General features: G+C 45.9%; 1 protein-coding gene and 1 long non-coding RNA gene across 4 annotated transcripts in view; one reads left to right on the top strand and one right to left on the bottom strand.

Moving 5' to 3' along the window:
• Ptpn3 (protein tyrosine phosphatase non-receptor type 3) overlaps positions 1-26,669 on the top strand; it is a 140,285-nt gene that overhangs the window by 51,222 nt on the left and 62,394 nt on the right. For 2 of the 3 annotated variants that reach the window (XM_048338757.1, XM_048338768.1), the window contains exons 2-6: positions 12,982-13,136; positions 17,863-17,970; positions 18,047-18,089; positions 20,622-20,700; positions 25,930-25,974. In XM_048338757.1, coding sequence (XP_048194714.1) covers positions 12,982-13,136; positions 17,863-17,970; positions 18,047-18,089; positions 20,622-20,700; positions 25,930-25,974 — 430 coding nt within the window. Of the gene's footprint in view, positions 1-12,981; positions 13,137-17,862; positions 17,971-18,046; positions 18,090-20,621; positions 20,701-25,929; positions 25,975-26,669 lie in introns of those variants that run through there. The other variant, XM_048338778.1, reaches the window with a different exon arrangement.
• On the bottom strand, positions 5,641-20,626 carry LOC125346330. Its single transcript, XR_007209905.1, has 3 exons — positions 18,945-20,626; positions 18,541-18,546; positions 5,641-5,821 (listed from the first exon to the last, which is right to left on the bottom strand). It is a non-coding gene; the product is annotated as an uncharacterized LOC125346330 (long non-coding RNA).

The raw sequence follows: 26,669 nt of genomic DNA, 5'->3' as shown, positions 1-26,669 counted from the left end.
TGGTATTTTGATACATATTTTATTCACTTATTCAGCACAGAATACTGTTATTCTGTACAGGCACACTTTTTTAAAAAATGAAAATGTTTCTTATTAATTTCCTGACTTCATTTTATCTAGACACAAAGCCTTGGAAATCGGAATAGACGGCATAAAAGTACATTTTTTTTTCTTCTAGTTTTCTAGAGGCGCTGGCAGTCAGCGTGGTTACTATGCCCAATATAACCTGAGATGGCCTGTCCGCAAGCCTTCCAGGCAGAGGGCTTTAACGCTGGAAGAGCCTCAGAGGGTGCTGGCTGGGAAACCCAGCTGAGGCAAAGAGAGTTGTGACCTCCAAGGTGATTAGTAACAAATGAGAGGATGTTCTGGAGTGGGAGTCGGGGGCGTGGAAGAGACGAGGTAGGAGTGTAAGCGTTTTTCTACACGTGTTTCCTTGAAATAAAACTATGGCCAGGACGACTGGCAGTGCCGATTGGGTTTCTCTGGCCCAGCTGCTTCTGGCTTCAGATCCCTTGGCCTGGGCAGGGCCTGGCGGGCCAGGCTGCTTGTGAGATCCTAGGCCTCTTGGCTGGGATTCACTGCGATTAGCACATCTCCAAGCCTTCAAAGTGACTTTAGCTGTTTTCTTTTCTGAAGACTTCTACTGCTTTTGGCTGTAAAGGGGGTGGGGGTGGGGGGCTGGAGCCTAAGACAGAAATAATCAGAGACTGACACCCAAAAGGGTGTGTCTGCCCAAGAGCAAATATTAGCACAGTATTTTTATAAAGTTTATGCAACTTGATTCATGTCCCTGTAGAGTAAATTTATTCCATCCTGTTTTCCAGTCTGTTGGGAGCCTGATGGAACTGTTTGGAGGGAAAATGGAAAGAGTAGCTTAATGTTAGGTAGAGAGTGCTTTGAACGTATTCTGTATTTGTTTTGTTCATATTCTTTGATATAGTTCATGGGTTAATGGGCCATTTTAGTTTGTTTTTTTTTTAACCCTAAGAATGAAGAATTCATTTAGAATTACTTCTCATGCAAAATCTACATAAGGGAAATTTTAATTTTGAACAGTGATATGGTGAGGAATGTCTTCAGCTTACAGATACGCCCTCAGCACTTTGGAAACAGGACAGAATCGAGGCACTGGAAACCCCAAGTTCTGCCCTGCCCTCTCCAATGTCAGCCTTCCCTGTAGCCTTCTCTGCATGGTTCTTCTGCTGTGCCTCTGCTTGATTACCTCTAGTGACAGGGAGCTCTCTATTTCCCATGTTTGTGCATCCTCTGTCAGAAGTTTTGGAGAAAGTTATTTCATTCATCTTCTTCCTGGTAAACCCTTCGAGCCAGCAAAGAACACTCTAGGGCTGGGAATATGGCCTAGTGGTAAAGTCCTCACCTCGTATACATGAAGCCCTGGGTTTGATTCCCCAAGCACCACATATATAGAAAAAGCCAGAAGTGGTGCTGTGGCTCAAGAGGCAGAGTGCTAGCCTTGAGCAAAAAGAAGCCAGGGACAGTGCTCAAGCCCTGAGTTTAAGCCCCAGGACTGGAAAAAAAAAAAAAAAAAAAAAAAAGAACAGAACACTCTAAAGACAGTAGCTAATTTGCATATTTCCCTCTAGTGCTTAGTGTTGGGAAAATGGAGGGGAACAGAAAAGGAATAGGCCGAATTCAATCGTCAACAGGCAAGGACCCTTTATTGAGGAACTTCGAGGGGTAGAGATCTTCCCATGGGATTGGAGGTTGTATCCAGAACTGGATTTTGGGGTGGGTTTATATGGAGAGCTTAACAAGGAAGTAGGAAACAGAAAATGGGTGATGGTCTCTTAGGGGCCCGGGTGATGGATGTCCTTGGCCAGGCCCACAGTAGAATGCTCCACCTAGGGTGAGGGGCTGTTGTCCCCTGGGTACCAAGGGTGGTATCTTTGAACAGGCCCAGATGGGAATAACCTGCCTGCAGATAGGCAGGTGGTCAAGCCTGCTCTTGCTTGACCTTGGGGGATACGGCAGGAATGAATCGTTCATATTCCATCTTTAGATACATACAAGGATTTGGGCCAAGAGCGGGAGGCAAATCCAAGTCCTTCATATAGGGTCTTTGGATATCTAAAAAAGAGTGTGCTGCATGGGGGAGACCGGGAAAGGGGTTGTCTTTCTGGCTGCTTCCTGCTGACATGGGGGCATGGAGGAGTCACTGGGGCTGGGGTCTTCAGGGTCCAGGTCTGCACTGGGCAAAGCAGGGTGGTGTAAGAGAAGCCTCCGGTTGCCTGCAGTACTAGAATGGCCTCGACTTGCTCCCAGGTAGTGTCCTGGGTGGAGGCTGTTATCCTGTTAAAGAGAAACTTGAACAAGGTAAGATGAGGCAAAGGCTGATGAGGTGACAGGACCAGGTGACATGAATGACATAGGAGAACACACCAGAGAAGTTCCATTTGGAGCATAAACCCAATTGTGGCCCATTACAAGGAAGGAGGAATAACTGGACTGGGGGCAGAAAAGGAGTGTCTAGGGTTTTTGGCAACTGGGTAGTGAACTGGTTGGGAGTCACCAGTCAGAGGCTACCATATATACAAATAGCATGCAACAAAGGCAAGAATGTAAGTTCCTGTCCAATTAGAAAGTAGACAGATATGGATATTAGATGGACAAGCTTATTAACTATTTCCTTTGATCTGGCTGTGGTTAACTTTGAAAGGGCAACTCCATTTAGGATGTGATACCATCCCCTCTTACTCCAGGATTAGCTTTTGTCCTGGGGATCTAAGTGCTTGTTGCTGGGATGGCCTGTCCCAAATTGGCATGTGTTTTTTCATGGGGTTTGCACTCAAGGCCTGGGCACTGTCCCTGAGCACCTCTGCTCAAGGCTAGTACTCTACCACTTGGAGCCACAGCAGACTTCTAGAATTTTGTCATAGCACCACCCTCAGAATTTAGCTGGTCAAGTAGCCATGCTTCCAGCCTGGCTGGTTGCCTTGTCCTGAAGGCTTTTGCGTGGTGGGTGGGTGGAGTCAAATGGTGAAGAGCCTCCTGCCTGGAGATAGATCGAGAATTTGGGGACAGGTGAAGGAGAGAGAACAGGGGGAGAGATGAGGCCTTTCCTGGGTTTACGCAGGGCGCCAATTATACCTCAGGCCACATGGGGTGGCTATCCACAAGGCATGCACTGCTTACGGAGGCAAAAGCCACGAGAGGGATCGTTTCAGGCAGCTAGGAAGGATACTCCCTTCTTTTTCACTCTTAACGAAACTGAGTCTCAGAGATGGTCAGTGAGCTCTCTGAGGTTCCTCTCTCCACTAGGAAGTGGTGATGCTGCGATTGGGCCCATTCCTGCCTGGCTCTGAAGCCAGTGGCTTTCCCAGAGCCTCCCAGAGCCCTAGTTCCTCTTCCTTCTGTGCGGCCGCCATTGCTCCCTCTCCCCCCCCCCCCCCCATTGCCCAGTTCTTCTTCCTTCTGTGTGGCACTCCCCCAGACAGCTGACGAGCCTAGATTTTTCCAGGATTGCAGCCATTCCTCAGGCACTGCCACTCAGCCTCTCTTACTGGGTTTCCTAAAGTTGAAGTGCTCCTGACCTTTGCACTTGAAGTTTGTGCTATCTGGAATTCTCCTCCCCACTGCCCCCCCATCCCCCAAGTTTCTCTTCCTCCCCAGTCCAACAAGATGCCCAAGCATCCATTCCCCTCCTTATCCCTACCAGGAAGGTCCCAGTCCCGTGCTGTGCCCCCAACCCCTGGGCTCCATCTCTGCACCTCCGCCTTCTCCCCACATCTCCCCACATCCCCCCACCCCCCATGCACTTCCTGGCTGGGCCAGGTGCTGAGTAAATGAATATTGAGCGAGTAAATGGCCCAGAACTCCTTTGGCGAGTTAGTAACAAAGGAGGCTCAGAGTGATTATAAACAAGATCTGCAGGTCCCTGAGCGCCTCAAGACTGAGGCCGGAATTTGGCCAGTGGGGAACAGGGTGTTGGTGCATGCAAGCCCTGCAGAATGAGAATGAGGAGGAAGTGTTCGCAGTCCTCCATCTGTGAGCTGGTGTTTGTCCCTCCTGTTTGTCCCAGGAGGTAGGCAGGTTTACTGACTCTTAGGTTTCTGGTTTCACCCCAATGGCACAGACCAGGGAAAGTTCAACAATCACGGTTCAGGGACTACATGGGTGGCCTTGGTCATTTGTCTCCTGGACACTAAAAGCATCCTTGGGTCTTCTGAGACATGTCTGTAGCTCGAGGGGGGGGGGGGAAGGGGGGGAGGGCTGTGACATTTTGAGCATGTGTGACACAAGGATAACACTTTCTCACACATTAAATGCTAAAACTCTCACAACAGTCTCAGCAAAACAGTGAGGCATGAGAGGGTTTCCGGTTCAGAAGAGGGTTCACCTCTGGAGGGAGAGGGGTCCTGCAAGTGACACCAGAGGGCTTCTGCCAGGCTTCCTCAGGGGAGCACTTAGAATAGGTGTTTTTTATCTCAGGTGCCTCAAGAAACAAGTCTTTTTTTCCCCTTTCATTCTTGGGGCTTGAACTCAGGGCCTGTGTGTTGTCCCTGAGCGCTTTCACTAACGGTTAGCTCTCTATCACTTTGAGCCACAGCTCCACTTGTTTTGTTTTGTTTTGCTGGTGGTTAATTGGAGATAAGAGTCTCCCTGGGACTTTCCTGCCCCAAGGCTGGCTTCGAACTGCAACTCTCAGATCTCAGCCTCTTGAGTAGCTAGGATTACCGGTGGGAGGCACCAGTCTTTTTTAAGCAAGAGCCCAAGGGTTTCCTTAAGGACGGTTCAGCTGGGTGTCTGCAGCTGAGGAGCTTTACTGGCTGGCGTTGGAAGCAGCGGCTTTCTCTGTATAGCGAGCTTACCTTTGACCTAAACCCTGCAGCTCCACCGCCTTCTTCCGCCCTTCAGGGGCGTCTGTGCCACTCCTTGCTGTCTTCCCGCTAGCAAGTCTTCACTTAAAAAAAATTTTTTTTTTGGTTTTGCAAGTGTTATGGTGTTCAGCCTATACATAAAACTTAAAAATAAACACGATTCCATAATAAACTATTTGACATTTTGAGGTTGTATGAGAAAAAGGACCCTAATTAAGATCGCAGTTTTAATAAAACTCATCCTACAAATGACCTTGCAGCTCTTCCCCGGGGTCTGCCTGGGGCGATCCACTCCCTGAACAGAATCTCTGAGACAAAGGATTCCACCCAAAGAGATCGGAGGATTAAGGTTGATAATGGCACGGTAATTTGAGTAGTAGGATTTGCTGTTTTAAGGGACTTGTGTGTTTGATCCCGTGAGGGAAAGTTCTGGGAATCTTGAGTGGTAAGGCTTCCGGACATGTATTTTTAATAAATAAAATGCATTGAAAACCTTTATAAAGGAATGAATAAGGCTTGATTTTGTTTGTTTATTTATTTATTTATTTATTTTTTGGTGTGTGGGGTTGGGCCTAGGATTTATTAGGGCCTGAGCATTGCCCTTGAATTATTATTATTTTGTTGTTGTTGAGAACTATTGCTCTACCACTTGAGCCACAGCTTCACATATGGCTTTTTGGGTGGCTAATTGGAGTTATGAAAATACCACTTTTTAAGAAATTTAAGCAGAAAATAGGAGATCTCAAAAAGGTCTAAGTGGACCCAAAAAACTTTTACTAAAGTCAAAGTATCACTTAAAAAATAAAATTTTGGTGGGGCATGGTGGTACGTACCTATCATCTCGGTTACTCAAGAGGCCTTGGCAGTTGGATCTTGAGTTGGGGGGTGGCTATCTTAAAAACAAAATAGAAATAAAAAGTCTGGAGGCATGACTCAAGCGATAGAGTGCTTTCCTAGCATGCATGGTTGAACACAGTTTAATCCTAATAACACACACATAATAAATCAAGTTTTGATGCATATGCTAAGAACAATTATTAGTTTGTTGGCTTTAGCATTAAATTAGCAATATATTTTCTTATCGCTAACGAATAAGTATTTTCATATCGCTAACGTATAAGTATTTCTAATCTAGCAAGTATTCCATAGTGATGTTTACATTGAAAGCTAACTTTAAAAGTAAGTATATATATCTTGTGAGCAAATTAAGAAAACCAAGGAAGGGAAGGAGGACAGCAGAATGCAACACCCATCAATTTACAAAAGGTTTTTGTTGTTATTTGTTTTTGTTTTTTGTCAGCCATAGGGTTTGAGAATAAAGATGAGTAAGTACCGTGAACCATGCAGTCGGTAACTTTGTTGTAATTTACAATTTATTAAGTGAAATAGTGGATTTGGAAGTGCTTTCCTAGATGTATGTGTGTTTCACAAATAAAAACTAAAAGCACTCATTTTAAATTAGTAGGGCTGAATTTCACTAAAAAACACTTGCCTAGCCTAATTAAATCACAAAGGATAAGCCTGGCAGGGGTGGGAGGCTGAGACCTGAGGATCTCAGTTAAAAGCCAGCCTGAGCACTGGGAGTCTCTTATCTCAACCCATCGAAAAGCCAGAAATGGAACTGTGGCTCAAGTGGTAGAGTGGTAGCCTAGAGCTCAGGGCCCTGAGTTCAAGCACCTGGGCCAGCACAAGAAGAAACAAACAAAAATCACCAAGGGCATTCTGTGTTACAGGTACTGTGGGGGGTGGTTTTGAAACTTGGGCATCTTAAATTGTTAAAGAATTGGTATCTGAGTGATGGCCTGGTTACATAATAACAACCCTTTTCATACTTCCTTCTCTATTTTGACTACAGTGCTAATCATAGCACTGACATATAGACTGGAAAATCTGTTACTCCGTCAGCACTGGTTTAGGAAGCCGTAGATTCTGTGCTGAAGTGACGAAACAGCTGCTCAGCCGTGGAGGTGCTTTGTAGCTCTGGGAAGTTAACAGTAATATAGGCCAGAACATTGTGAGGGCGCTGACTCAGCCAGGATCCTGGCTGTAAGCACAAGCACAGATGGTCAAAACGAGAAGTAACTGGAGATTGTCTAGTTGAGGGTGATCCCAGTGTGGTATCATTGCATGTGTAGGTTGCTTATTAAGTGGCATCTTCTACATGATGGTAAAATAAGGCACCAGCCTGGTTTGCATCGTGGATGGAAAGAAGAAATAAAAGACCATGGGATTGATGTACAAAGTTTTTATGTGGACTCTATATAATTAGACAAGGGTTTATCACTGTTTAGTTTCTTCTGAGCAATAGTTGTACTCCGGTTATGAGACGTCCTTGTTCTTAGAGACGCATGATAAAATATCTAGAGGCAAAGGGGTATTTATTATATGCGTAACAGATGGTTCAGGAAAAAAATGGGCTCTTTGTGTCTGTGTGCACTTGTGTGTGTGTGTGTGTGTGTGTGTGTACAGTGTATGCAAGTGAGAGAAAATCTATGTGGCAAATATTAATACGCCAAGGGTATTATACAAGACTTCCCTTTTTCTTCCAACTTTTCTATAAATTGATATATATATGAACATGTAAACACATACATATAAATATATATTTGTTTTCAAATGCAATATTCTGGGCCTTCATGAACCCAAACCCTGTGGATGGTGCCTAAGAAACTAATTTTACAACTCCTCCAATGAGTTCCACGCAAATTAGTTTTATTGAAGCCACTGGTTTAAAAGTCTCATTTTGACCACTTTCTAAAAAAATAACCATTAGACACACATTCTTACAGGCTGAGTTCATCTCTCAGTGCTTAATAAATAATAAATTAATTCCTGCCCAAATGTTTGTTAAGTTTTATCTCCAGAAGGGAATACTCACCTCTTTCAGGCTCCAAGGCCTGCTCTCAGACAGAGCAGAAATGGACCTTAGTCAGGTGCAGACCGTGGTTAGAGACCATGGTCCGTGTTTTCCATGAAGTAGTGAATGAGTGACATGTGTGGTTATTAGGGACCTGCTTGCTCTCTCCCCAGCTCCCCCCCCGCAGCACTTGGTTAACATAGCCCAACTTCTGTGTGTTTACAGTGAAAAGGAAGGAAAAAAACCCAATAACACCTGGTTCTATTTTAGCAGCTAAATACATAAAGCATTTATTTTCAATATATTAAATATTGATGTTTGGTGAAAATTACAACTGATTTGGTGAGTCATTGCCTCATATAGCTAATGGCACATGTTCTGTTCTGCACTAGACAAGTCTCTTTCCTGAAAAGAGCTCTTATACAGGGAGAGAGTTTCCTGAGTTAATAAGGTGAACTGTGAGTGATGGTAAGAACAGAGCCGGTTCCCTTGGAAGTCACAGGGTTGAAGGTGAAGTGTCGTCCTCTGGCTGCCACTAGGTGGCAGCATTGTCCAGGGTCCGGTGAACACCGTGGGACTCAGGTGAATTGCTGTAGCAAGCAAGCTACTAGCTGTTCATTTATACAGGTTACTCACAAATGAGGTGTTTATACATTGAGACTGCTTTCTTAACCTTTTTTCAAAATTTAATTGAAATATGCATTTCTGAGTTAGAGGTCTAAGTTCCTTGTTTTTAAAAGCGAAGGAATAATTAGTACTTTGTATTAAAAGGATCCCAAAGGAGCTGGATTGGTTTTTTCACTGGGTACTCTGTTCTTTCTGCTTTCTTTCTGTCTGTGGTTTGTGGACTATGAAAGAACAAAATTCCACAGAGAGCAAAGATCCTTTGGCAATAAAGCAGCGACATAGGCAGGCACAGAGGGGCAGGCACAGAGGGACTGTAGTGGCACAAAGATATAATGTGTCACATGCCTAGCCTATGGCAGTTTATGCCTGCTGACTCCTGCTTCTGGTTCCATTGAGTTTAGAGCAACTCAGAGAATATCACCTTTGCAGTCACAGCTGTTATTAACTCTAGCAAGCCAGCTTTATTTAAATGAATAAACCTTTAAGAAGCAAAACATTTAAGTATCTTTAGGGTAATTGACACCAGGATAGCCCTTAAAAAAATCTACAATCTGTAGTCAGCACCTAATGGTATCTGTAGCTTAGCCATTGGTAAATGCCTTTGATTGAGTACCTACTGTGCCTGCCTTACATGGTGCTAAGCACTCTGCGTGCCACCTCTGTGTCTCCTGATAGTTACCGGACCACCTGCTGGTTGCACAGGGAGATGTTGCCTCTTTTTTTTTTTTTTTTTTTTCTGCCAGTCCTGGGGCTTGAGACTCAGGGCCTGAGCATTGTCCCTGGCTTCTTTTTGCACTCTACCTCTTGAGCCACAGCGCCCCTTCTGGCTTTTTCTGTTTATGTGATGCTGAGGAATCAAACCCAGGGCTTCATGCATGCTAGGCAAGCACTCTACCACTAAGTCACATTCCCAGCCCCTGTTGCCTCCTTTTGTAATAGTTTTCCATGGATAATCTTTTGATTAAAAGCGATGTGCACTGAAGGACCTCCACTGCTAGTATTCAGACCATTGTAAAGCTCTAGCTATTGAATCTTAAGCCTTAGACAGAGGCGAGGCTTCCATGTTGTAAATAGCACCAGCCGAGGTTATGATCCTCTGTGGTCACGGAGGCCAGTGTGTTCCTGTTTGGGTTGTGGCTTTGTTTAGAATCAAGAGGCTTATAAAGGAAGCCATAGAAACCCTGAGTTCCCTGATTGCTGTGGTACAGGAAACAAGGCAACTAGCCAATTCCCATTGTCCTGACCAGATTGTTTGAGATAGGCCTTTAAGACAGTTTGTTTGAGATATGACTTTAAGAAAATCAGAAGGCACTTGATGTGGTAGTTCAAAGCAGGCCTACGCTTATCAAAGTTTGCTTTAGGAACAATTGTAGGAAGGACACTTCTACTTCTCTCCTGAGCTATCTTCTTAGGACATGGTGCTTTGGGTCCAAACCCTTTATGTGACAATCAGAGGTGAGGGGAAAACCCCTTTCCCCTCCTGGTTATTTACTGATCTCACGGGGTGGGGGGGGGGGGGAGAGGTTGTGGCTAAACTGGGGAAGGAAGATCATTAGCCATGGTTAGGTTCCCCCTGCTTCCCATACTGGAGTAGTTGAAGGGCTGAACAGGTGAGGAGCAGTTTGCTATGCCTGTGACCAGCACCCATGGCTTTTGTTGGCAGTTTCTTCTTGAAATCTCTGTTGGTTTTCTCTCCCAGAGAAGGTGTGACCATCTCTGCTTCATCTGTCTGCTTCTTCCTCAGGTGCCCCACAGTACTTGGCTGCGATTTCCCTGGCGCCTCTGGTCCAAGTCAGGCCATCGTGATAGTCTGAGGTCCTTGAAAGCCACCCCAGCAGGCTTTGACTTCCACCCTTCCTTTGATGGCCCCCACAGGAAATCCACCCTGCACCCCAGCCCAGAATGCTGGGTGACCACATGGGAGGGGGCCAGCACAGGCATCATTTTTGAAGGACATTTCCCCCGGTGACCACGTGTACTCGTCCCATTTAAACTATACTAGTAGTGATTCGATTGGATCTTAAAAAACAAAATTATTATCCACCTGAGATTCTTAGATAAGAGCGAAGCAACAAAATTGACATTTCCAATTTAGTGTGGGTTAAAGCATTCTGGAACACATTTGTTGTCTTGATAACTTTTTGTATTACTCAGAAAATACTTCCTTGGTTCTGATGACATTTTTATTGAAAAGGGCAAGGAGGAGGAGGTGGGGTGGGTGGAATTTTTATACGTGATTGTGTGTGCGTGTGTGTGTCTGTGTGTGTCTGTGTGTGTGTGTGTGTGTGTGTGCACTGCCAGTCCTGGGAGGACTTTAAAAAATTTATTCAGGAATTCCTATACTTGTACATGGAAAGATGGAAGATTTCTCAGAACTCCTTAGATAAGGGACCAGGTACAGGGCTGTCTTTATGGTTGTACCATCTACACAGATTTCATCTTCCTCTACTTGGTCTGTTTTACTTTCTGTTCATATTCTTTTATCCTCTAGTTCATTGTCTGGTGGGCCATTTTATGCGGCCTCCTCCCTCCCCTGCCCCTGAATGAGGTATCTATTTAGAATTGTCTCCCGTGTGAAGTCTATGTAAGGAAATCCAACTTTGAACAGTGGTATAGGGAGGAACGCCTGTGTTCACAGATTTATCCTGATGCTAAGATCTGATGCTCAGGCTAGCTTGGTCCTCATTGCTCCACAGCTGAGTCACTGCTCCTGCTGCTGAGCCCAGGTCTTTCTCTGTGGGCCTGCCCTGCCATTGAGGGCTGCCTTTCCGGCAATGGGCATCTCGCTTCTCAAGATGGACTCTGGTTCAGCAGGTGGAGCATCATCTGGGAGACAGCAATGAGAGGCTCAGGTCCACCCTAGCCCTCCTGGCACCAGAGTTGCACGTTTATCATCAGCAAGTGCTCGGTGTACACATAGCAGCATGAGAAGTTCTGGTCCATGGGGCATGTCCACTCACCATCATGCCCATCCCAGCCTTCTCCTCTGCCTGTCCAGTGTACTGCTGCTGTTGTAGCCCATAAAGCTAAACACCTTTCACCCAGCCCTGCCTCCCAACGGCACCACCCAGGACAACAAAGGATGTGTCTCCCAGGACCCTCAGTTATCATATTCAAAGCATAGCAGATTTGCATACAGAGAAATGTACCAGTGATGAGTGTAGTGCTTCATGAATTTTCACCAAGCGACTACAAAGTGTCATTAGCACCCACACAAGACAAGCTGAGACGTCTCTTGGCAACTGCCGAAGCTTGTGCCTATAATCCTATTTACTCAGGGGGCTGGGATTGGGAGGATAATAGCTTCATGCCAGCCTGGGAAGAAATTCATGAGACCTCATCCAACCAGTAGCTAGATTTAGTGGTACACGCTTGTCATCCCAGCTATGAGAAGCGTAAATAGGAAGATCGTAGTCCAGGCAGTCTATGCAAAAAGCCAGACTCTATGCAAAAAAAAAAAAAAAAGGAAGGAAGGAAAGAAAAAGATTAGAAGCATGTCTGGAGTGGTAGAGTAACTGAATAGCAAGTGTGAGGCCCAAGTTCAAACCCCATTACTGCCTTAACAAAAAGTCCTTGGAAGTTCCCATGACTCTTCCTAATCACTATACTCAAAAGACAATCACTTGGCTGTTCTCTATCAGCATTGATTAGTTTTGCCTGTTTCTAACTTTATGTAAGTAGAGTTATGAGATAGGGAATCTGTTGTGTCTGGCTTCTTTTGCTCAGGGTAACGTGCCAGAAATTCACATTGCATGAAGCAGCAGTTCATAAGTCTTCCCTTTGCTGTAGAGAGAGGTGCGTATGATTATGCTGAAGTTTATCCACTCTGTGGTCGATGGTATTTAGGCCTTTTCTAGGTTGGGTGCATTATGAATAGTTTTGTGTTTATCATTTGTGATGAGATGTACATTTTTCTGTTGGGAACCTGCCTAGAGATGGGATTCTTGCCCCAGAATCTGTGCACGCGTACACTGACGTTCTTCGCAGCAGTGCGTGCGAGATGAGGTGCTGGCCGTAGCCTCTCCACAGTTGCCAAGTCTTCAGTTAAACCACTTCCTGTGGGCAGGTGGGTTGAGTGTTACCTGGTATTTTTTGGACAGGTGATCTGGCAAGGTACCCATTTTTACCACTTTCTGCTGGGCTGGCTGTTTCTTCTCTCGTTGAATTGTAAGAGCCCTTCATTTCGTCTAGATCTACATATTACAAATATCTTCTAGGGCTGCCACTTTGCTCTTTTAAGTGTTGTCTTTTAATAAGTAGACATCCTTAATGTTAATATGATCCGATTTTTTACCTCATGTTTTAAGTCACGTTTCTGCCATGTTGAGTTTTGTAAAACTAGAGGGGAAGAATATACAAATGCCTAATCCAATATAAACTCAAGTTTAACAAAAAAAAAAAAAAAAGAAAGAAAGCCTGAGAGACTAGAAGACATGAGAAAATGTAGACCTGGGAGACAATAGGAGACATAAGTGTAACCTGTAGTTCTATGGGTGTGTGTTATTACTGAGCCTTGCCTTTTGCTTGGAGCTCCTGAGAAGTCAGAACTAAAATGGAAGCATGGATTGTCTTTCAGCCTTCGGATGGCATCAGAGCCCACAGGGGTGAAGAGCCTGGCCAGGCTATGAAAAGCACTAACTAGTATGTTTTCTGTTGCAGGTTATTCAGCAATAGTTATGACCTCCCGGTTACGTGCGTTGGGTGGAAGAATTAATAACATACGCGCCTCTGAATTGCCCAAAGAGAAAACCCGATCCGAAGTCATCTGCAGCGTTCGCTTTTTAGATGGCTTGGTGCAGACCTTTAAGGTTAATGTAAGTTCTCTGTGAGTTCAGATACATGGTTCACTTGCATGATGAAATTTAAAAACTTACTTTAAAAATGAAAGCTTGAGATTTCAGGTCTCAGATGTGGAGACTAGATTTGAAATAGCCCTAAAGCCTTTGCGTACATCTCTCCACCCCTTAGGGATGTGAACTGGGTGGGGCTTGCTGCCTCTGGGAGCTCCCTCTCCATCCTCTTCCAGAGGCTTGTGCTTCCCCAAGAGCCCATGTCATGTGACATCTTCAGAATAATTCTTAGGATTGGGTTGCCATTAGCAGTGAGCTCCTTGAGGACAGGAAGGGTTTCCTGGCACAGGGCTGGGCACACAGCCCAAGCATGCTAAACGTGTTCATGGTTCCCATTTTGAGAGTGTGTGTGTGTGTGTGTGTGTGTGTGTGTGTGTGTGTGTGTGTGTGTGTTGGTACTGGGGCTTGAACACTGGGCCTCAAGCTTTTTCTTTACTCTAGCCTACTATTCTACCACTTGAGACACATCTCCAATTTTGTACTTTTCGCTGGTTAATTGGAGATAAGAAGAGTCTCTCAAATTTGTCTGCCTGGGCTGGATTCCTCCCGAAATTCTAAGATCTCAGCCTCCAGAGTAGTTAGGATTTTAGGTGTGAGCCAAGAGTCCCAGGTCCTAGTGAACAGCATCTCTTAAAGTTCATCGGAATGTCTAGGATTTGAATGAAGCGTAGGAACCTGTCCAGCCTGTCATCTGTTTGTTGTTATTGTTTGGTGGTGGTCCTGCGCCTTGAACCCAGGGCCTGGGCTCTGTCCTTGAGCTTTGTTGCTCCAGGCTAGTGCTCTTCCACTTGAGCCACAGCTCCCCTTCTGGCTTTTTGGTGGCTCATTGGAGATACCAGTCTCATGGACTTTCCTGCCTAGGCTGGTTTCAAACCACGATCCTCAGATCTCAGCCTTCTAAGTAGCTAGGATTACAGGCTGGGTCTTTTAAAACAACCACTGGAGGGGAGGCCTCTGAGCATCTGAGTTGTACTTGCCTTCCCCACCCCCCACCCTCCGCCTCTGTCCCCCATAGTCTTGTGTTCAGGGTCATCTTTACAGGTCTTATTTTCAGTTTCCTTCTTGACCGCAGCTTCTGTAGAATCTTGTGATTAAACCAGCCCTGTGAGGACAGCAAATGCTGCCTCAAGGCAACTGCTTAGCTGTCATTTAACAACTCTGGGTTATGGTGAAGGAGCTGCTCTTCAACAATACCCCTTTGTCTAGACAAGAACCTGCACATTTGCTCGTCTAGCACTCATTTATCCACTCAGCAAATGTTGGCCAGCACCCTCAGTGGACCAGGCTTTGTTCCATGATAGTAAAAAAAAAAAAAAAAAAAACCACACACACACACACAAAAATGTGGCTCTTTTGAAACTTGCTCCCCAGTGGGTGGAGACGGGTGGGGCTTGTAGACGTGACAAGGCTGTCGTCACTGCAAAGACGGCAAACCACCTGGCTATCTGGAGGACGCACATTCCAGGAGAAGGCAAAGGCCTTTGGTGCAAAGGCCCTGAGGCAGAAATCTTCATCATGAGGTTACAGAATGTCAAGAAGCCTGTGTAGCTTGGAGTGTCAGAGCAAGAAGCTAGCAGGGAAGCAGGAGATGAGGTCAGAGATAACAAGTGGGGATTGAGTAGCTGGGGATCCTGTAGAGTCTCCTAGGAGGTTCTGCAGGCACCGTGTCAGAAACCTGTCAGGAGCTGACCTGGCCATGTCCCTGACTACTATAACCAGGGAGGAAGAGGGCTGGGGTAGTATTTATTACTGTACTCCTGGAAAGAGCTGCTGATGCTGGGGCCCAGCTAGCAGGAATCCAAGTCTACGAACACTCTGAAGGTAGAGCCAGTAGGCTTTGCGGAGTGTGGAAGAGCCAGATGTCTCAGGTGACTCCCAAGCCGTGTGGCCTGAGCACCTGTGACCAGACAGAGTTGGAGCTTATAGAGATGAGAAGTGGTGGAAGGGGCAGGTTTCAGGGTAGACATGGTGGTTGTGCTATGGGCATGTGCAGTCTAAGAAATGGTGTGAGATACACAGGTCAGGAGACCAGAATGGCACTGGGCTGAGATACTGTGTGGATGTTCCCAAGAGGTTGCAGGATTGGCCTGGCTGAGGTCACATGAGGAGCGAGCAGAAGGAAAGGGAGCAGAAACAAGGCATGATGATTAAAGGATAACGAAACAAGATGCAGGGGAGGCACTGAGGACCAGCACAGAAGGCAGAAGAGGCTGGCCGGGAATGCCTGAGAAAAGTGAGTGTTGCCAAAAAGAGGAGCTGAGCTGTTGCCCTGAGTGAGGCTCATTTGAAGAAGCCTCAGGACAGCCTTGTCAGCTCAGGTGCCAGAAATCTTTTATTAGCCAGGCACAGGTGGTTGATGTCTGTAATCCTAGCTGCTGAGGAGGCTGAGATCTGAGGGTCGTGATTCAAAGCTAGCCCAGGCAGCTGAGTCCGTGGGACTCTTACCTCCAGTTAACCAGCACACAGAGCTGGAGTTGGAGGTTTGACTCGTGGTAGAGTGCCAGCCTTGAGCCAAAAAGCCAAGTAAGAGTATGAGGCTCTGAGTTCAAGCCCCAATACTGGCACAAAAAAAGAAAATCTGCTGCCACCTGAAGCTTGCAGCTTGCAGCCTGCTCCACAGTGGGCTTGCTGTAACCTGAGGAACTAGAAGCCCGCTTGCTGAGAGTGCCCCTCACTGTGTACCTGTGGGGGCATTGCACTCAGTTTCTTCCAGGCTCTAGCCCAGACTGCCTGTGACCAGGACCAGGACCAGGTTTCTGCAGGGAAGTAGCTTTGGATGCCTTGTCATTCCTTCTCCTGTCTGGGAACAGCTCAAGCATTAAAAACAAGATGGGGTAGTAAAGGTGACCTCTTAGGAGGTGGGGGCAGGCCTTCCTTATTATAAATATGTTTTTAATGGTACTTCTGTTCCTTGTGAGGATCAGCTGAATTCTACATGATCACTTCCCGAATATTTGAATTCTGTGCTGTATGCCACGAAGTGGGAAGCTATGGCTCTGGGATTAAAAGACCGGAGCCAGGTGGTCCGGATGTCTTATCAGCTGGTAGTTTTAAGTTTGCAAGGCACAGAACCCATCTGTGCCTCCGTCTGCTCCCTGGCAAGGAGGATGCTGATAAATACTTTGCAAAGGTGTCTCAACAAATAGAGACTGTAACCAGGTGTAGTGACTTCCACCTATAATCCTAGCCCAGGCCAAGGGGGTGGGGGAAAGTTTGCAAAAGCCCCATAGCTGTCATTTCAGCACTGCAGGAAGCATAAATTCGCGAACTACAGTTGTCGCTGGCTAGATGCCCAGGCATAAAGGCAAGACCGTATATGAAAAATAAGTTTGCAGTTCTTTGCTGCATTACGAGAGTCCCTCAGAATTTGGGGGAGAGACTGTCTTGTGACATTCCAAAACAAGTCAGATAGTCCACCCCTGTCAGTCTTTCCATTCAACATTTAAGATTCTCTTGGAATGATGGTGCCCTGAGTGGAGGGACGGTTGGATGTGGGGGCCCCTGGGCTGGAAAGGGGGCAGTTTCAGCAAATAAGCACATTGTACATTCTCACCCTACAAACCAGATCCTAGGAAGGATGCCCCAAAGAAGTGGATGTGGCAGAGGCAGCATTATCTCATTCTCCCACATTGGTCACTGTGACCTACTTCCAAGCACATTTCCTGCTCTGCGGAGCTCACAAAAAGATCTACCTTTGCCTGTTCTGTACCCGGTCTATTTCTGAATCACCATGTTCCAAGTGAAATGTGTTGCTTCAAAGGATTCCTGGGAAGTCTGCCTATGGAAATAGAATTTGCCATTCCCCAGCAGCGCCGGCTGGTTTCGTCTCCCCACACCTTTGCCTTTGTTGCACCCGGCTGTCCACTTGAGATGCCCTGGTACCTTGAAGGGAGGGGCCCACTCCGCCCTGACACCCTCCCCGACTGCGGCAGGGGCTGAGCTTCCGCTTGACCCCAGCTCAAGCGAACCATTTCGGTGTCCCCTGTGCCTCTATCAGCACTGGACACTCAGTGTCATAGTCACCACATCCATGGCCAGGCCAAGCAGGAAAGGGGTGCTTAGGGTGGCTCTGTCCTGGTGCCATGTCATGGCTGCCCCATCAACCCAGGCGCACAGGGTGCCCAGCTCCGCTCCGGAGTGAAGTGTGGCTGCATATGCCCACGGCTTTGTCACTTCAGGTGACGAGGAGCAGCGAGGCAGATAATCCCACAGGGGCACCCGGGCCAAAGCACTCCCAGGGTATTTCAACTGGCATTTAAGTATTTTTAGCTGTTCGTTGAGAGTTTTCTTTCTCTGCCCACACTTCTGGGCTTCCCTGGTAGGAGGAGCTGCCCGAGTCACAGAGCGTGACTTGGGATTAGCGTTGGCTGCGGGTAATCCGTAGGCGCCTTTACTGGGATCCTAATGTGAGAGTATTCTGATTTGGGCAGACTGGAGAACCTCAGCTAAGGGGAAGGAAGTGATCAGAGAATGTTGATTACACTCATATGGTCTGGAGGCATACTTACACAGCTTGACTTAGCCCTCTTTCCATTATACATCATGTAGCCCCGTAACAGGCAGTATGTGTGCATAAAATCTCTGGGAATATGACTCCCTTTTGCCTGCGGGAAAGCTGATGTCACCCCTAGTTCTTGATCTGCCTTAAGACTTCTCCTACTTGATTCTTTTTCTTTTCCTTTTTGTCTAGAAACAAGATACTGGACAGTCACTTCTGGACCTGGCATACAGCCACCTGGGCGTGACTGAAAAGGAGTATTTTGGTTTGCAGCATGGCGATGACCCAGTGGACTCCCCTGTAAGTCCCAAGCATGTAAGATGTGCTGACCTCCTGCCAGGGCCGGTTTCATAGCTTATGTTTTCTTGCCCAACAGAGATGGCTTGAGTCAAGCAAACCCATCAGGAAGCAGTTGAAAGGTTGGTGTGATCTTTTCATTTCAGTCGATGGTTAGCCTCTAGCAACCTGTCTCTCTCCTCATATCAGGGAGCCTGTGACGCAATCTGCTGGCTGAATTCTGGGGGCACTCAGGAGACAGAGAGCCAGCTTCACAGGGAGCGCACGTCCACATCAGCCCTCAAAGATTCTTACCAGCTAGCTGTGGGATAGAGGAGCCGGGGGTAGGCAGCTCAGAGCGAGGGGCCCACACTTCTTTCATCTTACAAGGAAGGAAGGAGATGGATGGTGTTTTGTTTTTTTCAGCCTTGCATGAGTCAGGGTGGGCAAGAGAGACAGAGAAGACAGCTCTCATACTTTCCAGCTGCAGTCACTGGAGACAGAGTCATGGGGAGATGATGTCACAAACATGAAAGACATCAAGCAGCCATCCTGGCCACCTCTCACCACACCCTCTGTACCATCTCATTTCACCTCATCCTGCATTTCCCCCATCACTGTCATACTATAGATACCCAATGCCCCACGTAGTGTGCCGAGCCTTTTCCCATGCCATTCCCTCAGTCTACTCCCTCTTTCCTCACTCTAACATTTGTCATTCTTCATGCCTGCCTTCCTTTCACACTAAACACTGTCAGGTGCCCTACTTTCCCTTTCATTTATCACACTCTGCCTCCTGGATGGACACTCCTGTCCTCATCACACCTTTGGTTACCTCTCCTAGAGCCAAGTTCCTTGAGTTGAGACCCTCTTGCTGTGTTCTCTACACAGTACACAGGAGGCATGGCCGGTGACTGGGAAGGCATTAATGGACAGGTGGAGACACACACACAGACACACACAGACACACACAGACACACACAGACACACACACACACACACACACACACACACACACACTTCCAGCCCCCAGGTGGGAAGCAGACAAAAGCAGCCATGGCTGCCCTCACCTACAGTCAGATTCTTGAAGCTCTTTACCTCCCACAGTGAAACCTTAGCATTCAGCAATGCTCAGGAGGACCACAGACCAAAGAGCCCCTTTCTCAATCCAGTCCCTCCTGTGGTCACATTCGGGCCGTGGTTGGGTGTTGTCCTTCATGCTGTCACTGACTCATTCTTTGAGCACACGTGTCCCAGCTCTCAGGGGGTGGCAAGGCACAGTGCTAAGCTCTGGAAATTCCGTCCAAGTTGGATCGGGACCCTGCTTGCAAGGAGCTCACAGCCAAGAGTGGAAGTAGACAGGAGAGTTCTGGGATAGTCCAGTGCCTACAAGATACTCTTGAGTGCATAGAGGAAGATGAGAAGGAGCCTGTGGCTGACACACAAAAGTGACAAGGAAGAGAGAGGAAAGTGTACCCAGAGCAGTAGGACTGCTATGTGAATGGAGATCCTGCACACAGAATTATGGCGCCACCCACTGGTGCCCAAGGACATGTACAAGTTCACTGCACCTCCCACCAACACTAGAGATTCTTTGAGCACCAGGCAGAGGTGGTAGAAGACACTAAAAAGAGGGGAGGGTGGAGCCTGGGGTGAACCAGAGCAGAGGAAGTAGTAAGCAGTAGGATCAAGGAGGGGAGCAGCTTGGAAAAGGACTGGCATTTCAAAGGGGGAGAAAACGCTCACTGCTAAGGATGGCAATACAACCAGCATTGGAGGAAGGGGACATTGATAGGAAGATCTTAAGACCTTGGCAGCACAGTCTGATCTTCCGTTGCCATGTCTATTCGGAGAAATGGATGAATTGTATCTACACAAGGGAACTGACTGTTGTTGCTGATGCAGGCAGTCATATTTGAGTTTGTTTGTTGTGTAATACTCATTCGCATAGTAATCATTTTACATGCTCTGCGTTTAAAGTGTAAAGTGTTCTCTGCTGTAAATGTGATTTTGCAATGTGGCATAACAGAATTTTAAGCCCCAGGGCTGTAATTCCAGTTTCATCATTAGCTGCGTGATCTAAAGCAAGTTGCTTCCATTTCTAAGCCCACGTTGGCTTTCTAAGACAGAGCTATTGCCAGTAGCCTAGCCTCCTGATAGTCGTGGTGGCATTGAAAGTCTAGAAAGTGCATGAGAATGTTTGAAAAGTATAATTCACCATATAAATGTGAGCTCTTCTTTGTAAATGATGTGTACTATGCTGATTTAAGGATTTTGAAAGTGGATAACAGTGCACTGTTGAACACAGCTCTAAGTTGAACATGGAACAGGCAGCAGACAATACAGCTGTCTCTAATACACCATGTGTTGTAAATACTCTTTCTAGGCACTTATTCAATATTTATTATTATTATTCTTAAGTGAATGACAAATGAATTTTTTATTGCAATTCCCCTCTGAAATAAAATGCTTCAAAACACTAATACTTTTATTTCCTGTAGACGCCAAGATTTCTGAAAGTTAACATATGCACTTCTTATCTGAAATCAGCCCTTTTATAATGGAAAAAGTTAATGATTGACTGCAAAGTGCATCACTTTGGGAGGATAGCAGCTTGCATACATTGGCTTCTTTTTTTAAGGGAAAATTTAATTTGTTTTTGAAAAATGTTGTAGGAGGTTTCCCCTGTACCCTGCATTTTCGAGTAAGATTTTTTATACCTGATCCCAACACACTGCAGCAAGAACAAACCAGGTAAAAAAACATTTTCTTAAAGCTTCCTATTTAGTATATAAAAGCGAGTCACTAAAAATGTACTCTTCATTTTATAACTGTGGCCACCTAACTTGATTTGGGTATAAGTGAACCAATAATCATAATCCATGTAAGAACTGGGGGTATATACTGAAATGTTACTGCCAAATTGGTTTTCAGTCTTGGGCCTACTTCATGAGACTAGTGAATTAGTAAATTCTAGCATGCTGGTGGCCTCTTCCTCCTCCTTCTATTCCTCTTCCTCCAACTCTTCCCTCTCCTCTTCTCTCTCCTTTTACACGTGCAAAGTGTGAAAAGTCTCTATTCACTAATGCAGGCTCAATTTCCAAGACAAAATAGTAGCGAGCTCATCCCCTGGTCTCCTAGCATCCTGCCACTGGGGTTGGAATGGAGGCCCTGATGGACAGGACATCTCCGTAATCAGAACTTTCTATCAGAAACCCCTTGCCAGAGCAAGGAAGGAGAACAGGCCAGACTCAGCTTGTCGAAGTGATGGCTCAGGAGGTGCAGACCATGAACCAGAACGGGGAGGAGGGCTAGGCCGAAGCTGTTTACCCTGCAGGCCTTGGAGTCTGCTGCCTCTTCTTGGTCCAGCCAGTGGGGTTTCTGGAAGGGGAACGGAACAGTGTTTAGAAATGGAGGAGGCTAAGCACCAGAAAGCTATCGCTGTTGAAACATAGACTGTGTCAGCCACTTTCCCTTCCCATTGTTGTATTTTATCTGTCCATTTGTTGTTCCCTTTTTTTTTTTTTTTCTTTTTTTTTTTGCCAGTCCTGGGGCTTGGACTCAGGGCCTGAGCACTGTCCCTGGCTTCTTTTCGCTCAAGGCTAGCACTCTGCCACTTGAGCCACAGCGCCACTTCTGGCCGTTTTCTGTATATGTGGTGCTGGGGAATTGAACCCAGGGCTTCATGTATACTCTTGCCACTAGACCATATTACCAACCCCCTCCCCCCCATTTGTTGTTCTTAGAGAGGGAAACTATTTCACCTGGGAGAAATAGTAGATGGTCGGTCAGATTGTTGACTCCTATTCTGTGACCATTGACCTTAACCCAGGAGGTGGAGTTAACTCTGACCCCGGAGTACCTGCTCCTTCTTCCTTTTTTTTTTTTTTCTTTTTTGTCCATCTCACAATTAGATTTTAATTTTTCATGTTTACAAGCCAAATATTAGTCTATTTCTCTATTTTACTCTGGGAGTCTATTGCTGCCTTTGTGCACCTCATTCTTCCACAATAGCAGACCTTGGGGATTTGACTGTTTACCTTTATGTTAAATTTTAAGCCAGTGCAAGGAAGGCTTAGTGTGACTCACCTGGTAACCATAAGGAAATGCCTGCTCCTTTGTGGTTTTTCCCTGCTTAGCCCTTTATATGGATGAACTGGGGACAGTAGAGAGACACTCAACTCAGCAGGTCATTCTTAAGCTAATGGACACAGTTGGTGGCATCATCTTGGTTTCCCCGAGACCAATACAAAATAACAAGATTCCATTTGAGGGATATTTTATAGTGATATGAAGAGCTGAGCACAGTGGTACATGCCTGCAGTTCCAATCTCAGGAAGCTAAGGCAGGAAGATCACTTGAGGTCAGGAGCTTATGCTCAATGTATGACCAAGAGAGACCAGTCCAAACAAACAAAAATAAAACCATAGGAAGAATTATGTATGTGTGTACATATGTGTATGTATGCTACATTATATGCATTATATATTATTTGTGTTATATACAAATATGTATATATGTGTGGAGGATTCTAATTTGTAAGTTTTACTTTTAATTGTGTGTGTGCGTGTGTGTGCGTGTATACTGTAGATTGAACTTGGATCTTTACATTCTTGCTTGGCATTTTTGCTTAAGGCTAATGCTCTACCATTGGAATCACAGCTCAGCTTCTGGCTTTTTGCTAGTTAATTGGAGATAAGAGTCTAACAGATTCATCTGCCAGGCTGGTTTCCAACTACAATCCTCAGATCTCAGCTCCATTTCCTTTTAAAAAATGCTCGTGTGTCCTTCTAAACTGATGTGACTGCCAGCTGGTAGGTTCCAGCCTCAAGTATGAACTGCGCTGCTTAAACTCATCTCCGTCACCTTGTCTCTCTCTGTGATACTGAAGCCGAGGCTGGTGGCACACTGTGATCATGTTAGTGACAGAGCTGGGGGGAGTGGTTTCCAGGAACAGATTAACCCAGAAGTCCCTCTCCAGTAACCTTTTTGGTCATCAGCTCTCCCTGTTTCCTATGGGAAAGAAGCCGGTGACAGACATCCTGTAGGAGCTGCTAACAAAGCCTCCCTTGCTGATCTTTCCTGTCATTGGGGGACACCTGGACATCTGAGGGAATGTAGGTGGAGAGAAGATGCAGGGGGGAATGAAACAACATTCAGATCTCCAAAGAATAGGTAAAGGGGAATTAGATGTACCGGGTCATTGGATCCTGGCCAGTAGGTAGGGCTCTGGAGAGGCAGATTTTAGCCCAAGATGAGTAATAGACTAATATTTGTTCTTACATAAGTCCTGGATAAAAATGGGCTTATCTGTGTCTCTCTTTAAATTCACTGGTTCAGATGTGAAGCACTGATGGTTAGCCAGGACTACCAGATCTTTCATCTGTGTAAGACCAGGATTGTATCATTAACTCATGTGGGGGTTTTTTCCTTTTTTTTTAAACATACATGAAGAGTTTCACTTATATCCTAATACATTGTATTTTAACTTTGCAGCCCATCCAAAGTTTCTAAAAGTCAAGGAAGGGAATATAGAGGCAATGTTTATTTGTTTTTTTTCCCCACTTTTAAGTGTCTAGGCAGGAAAATCTTCATTGCATTTTTCTCAACTTGAGGCCCTGGTTGCAGTACACCTAAGAGGGGTCTTTATATTTCTGAATTTTGGCATGTTCATAATTCTCTTGTAAATAATTTTCTTTTTATTCTAATTGTTAAATAAATGTCTTTTCACTGTGTGCCTCCACAACTGCTGTTCCTGATAAATTTAGTTCATTCAAAGCAGAACTTCATTCACTCCCTGGCAATCTGTAAACTTTAAGCTCCTTCAAGATACCTACAGTCTCCTAAGATTGGGTTGCACTCCATGGTTTAAATTTCTTCATGTGTGTGATTTCATGGGGTTGACATAGGAACTTTACTCTGCAGATGACAAGATGGTCCTCTTCATGTTGTTCAGGAAAATGTCCTGATTAACTGGGATCTTCAGTGAAAGCCCTGATTGATTTACTTGTTTATTTTTATTTATTTCTTTTTATTTTTGTCAGTCATAGGGCTTGAACTCAGGGCCTGGGCGCTGTCCCTGAGCTTTTGTGTTCAAGCGCTCTACCACTTTGAACCACAGCACCACTTCTGGTTTTCTGGTGGTTCATTGGAGATAAGAGTCTCACAGACTTTCCTGCTGGGGCTGGCTTTGGACTGTACTCCTTAGATCGCATCCTCCTGAGTAGCTAGGATTACAGGCATGAGCCACTGGCGCCCGACAAAAGCCCAGATTTATGAGTGGGTCATCTGTAACTCTTACCCCTCTTCTCTTCCTCTGGGTAGCATTGTGGGAAGAGGGAACACTTAATTCTGGTTGAATGTCAGCTTGCATAAACATAGAAACAAACTAGAAAGAACAGTTATGTTCTCCTGGATGGAAAGAAGATTCCAGTGCTACTCAGGCATGAACTAACACGCGTGCAATGCCGCTTCAGCACTGATGTTCAACACATGGCAGGGCGTTGATGATAATGATGTCAGAGTAACACTGAACTAGTACACAGAGCCCAAGCTTTTCAGTCACTTATATGTATAATGAATTTGTAGCATACAGGTTTTTTTTCCTTGTAATATAGGAGTTCAGGTTAAAAATCAGACACAGCTAACCCCATACAACCTATCTAGAGGCCAATTTTCTCATGAGAGAGAGAAAGAGAGAGAGAGGGAGGGAGAAAGAGGAGTACAGAGACAGAGGCTGAGACAGAGAAAGATAGATGGTGGCAGAGTGATTGAGTGGCTGAAATGAAGGGAACATTTCAAAGTCCTAGAAACATAGCCCCAAATTGCACATACCGTGTGAAGTGTTGTTTTTTTTTTAATCTTTTAAGTTGTTATTATAAAGATGATGTTCAGAGGGGTTACGGTTATATAGGTCAGGTAAAGAGTACATTTCTTTTTGGACAGCGTCTCCCCTTCCCTTGCCATCTCTGTTTCCCCCTCCTGTCTGTGTGAAGTTTTCACGTCTCAAAACAGCGAGCTCCTTGACCTCTGTCAACCTGGAGGAATATGACACTGATTTGTTTAAATTGCCAAAGAGATCTCTTTCCCATCCCTGAGAGCTTCTGTCCTGCCCATATTAGATTTCAAGAGGCATCCCTCTTGTCATCTTGGCCAGACCCTGGAATGTCTATCCCATTTGAATCTGGGTTTTAAAAAGGAGTAGGAGCCAGGAGCCAAGCGTCACATGTATGCCGAGTCCCTAAATATAAATATCTCCAGGCGCTTCCTGGCCAGCCGGCTGCTGCAGGGCTGTTGATGGCCTCCTTCCTCCCACCCCCTATCTGTCCTGAGACAGAGGTGTAGACTTCCAGGCTGAGGGGCTGGTGGAAACTTGCCCGAAAGCCAGGTGTGGCGCTGGGGAAGCCGCCTGCATTGGTGACTCCCAGGCAGGTGCAGAGTACAGCTCGAGGGGGCCTGGCACCTTTTGCTTTACTGATGCTTTTGCTTCTGCTCCGGCACCCACTGTTTTCAGGCCACAGGAAAAAAACCCAGCTGCTTGTTTGCACCCCAACCAAAGAGGCGTCTTCATAGAACCCCCTCCTCCCAGCAGCATGGTAGAGGGAGAGTGCGGGTGTGTGCCTGCTGGCTTGGCATTTGGGACAGTGGCCTGGCAGTATGGGTGGGGGTGGGGGCTGCTTTTCAGAAGGCCTGTGGGTCCCCCTGCCTGACTAGCACCTCTGGCAGCTGTACCAACCCACCAGCAGGCAGTTTCCAACCTGTCCATCCTTGCTCAGCCCTCCAGAGGATGAAGCAGCTTTGCAGTATGCAGAATAACACCTGATACCTGATACACCTAAAACAGATAAGATGGTGTGTGTGTATGTGTCTGTGCGTGTGCGCGTGCATGTGTTTAAATGCACAGATATTTGTCTTTGACGCATCAAAAATTCTTTTTGCTTATTTCAGTTTGAGTGTGAATTAATGAAAATAATTGTTTCATAGGCATTTGTACTTCTTACAACTGAAGATGGATATTTGTGAAGGAAGGTAATGAGAATTTTGCATTTTTCTTTTCCTGTGAGACCAGCCAAATTTCTGGTTTTAATCTAATGAGGGTTCCATCCTGGCAACAATATTTAAATGATGACAAAGTCTGAGGGGCCGCAAGTTGTATCTTATTTGGCCTAGGCAGCAAGCATCCGTTTCCCACTCAGACTCAGTTTAGAGAGGCTGTGGTTTGCTAAACTTAATTGTAAGTGTTTCAGTTTTATTGCAGGAGTTACATCTTTCTGGTAAAGACCTGAGACATTTTAAAGGGGACTGAGAGATCCTGAACACAAAACATGTGCCACTCAGAAAGGCAAGGCAGACCTGGGTTTGGTACACTTCTAAGCATGCCCCTTGGTACTGGGCATGATTCCTCTGCAGTCTCAGACACAAGCCTGAGCTGGTGATCCTTCCAGTGCATCCAGACCAGCTCAGTGAGGAGAAAGTATCTGAGAATTGCCCCTAGAAGATGAAATTCCCCACAGAGCTGCCTGCCCCAATTCCTTAAGTGTTGTCTTAATCTACAGAAAAAAAAAAAAGCCCACCCATGTTGTTCTTCTCCTCACCCCCTTTTTGCTCTTGAGAGTTTAGTTCTGTTGAGCAGGGTCAGAGGTTACTGGCTTGCTGCAACACTTAGGAACTGGCAGCCTGGTTAGGGAAATGAGGCAGTTGCCTCTGAAGCAAATTAGAACCAC

The sequence above is a fragment of the Perognathus longimembris genome, chromosome 1 (assembly GCF_023159225.1).
Source record: "Perognathus longimembris pacificus isolate PPM17 chromosome 1, ASM2315922v1, whole genome shotgun sequence".
Taxonomy (NCBI): domain Eukaryota; kingdom Metazoa; phylum Chordata; class Mammalia; order Rodentia; family Heteromyidae; genus Perognathus; species Perognathus longimembris.
The sequence above is the reverse complement of the archived record's forward strand: the minus strand, read 5'-3'. Positions and strand labels throughout refer to the sequence as shown.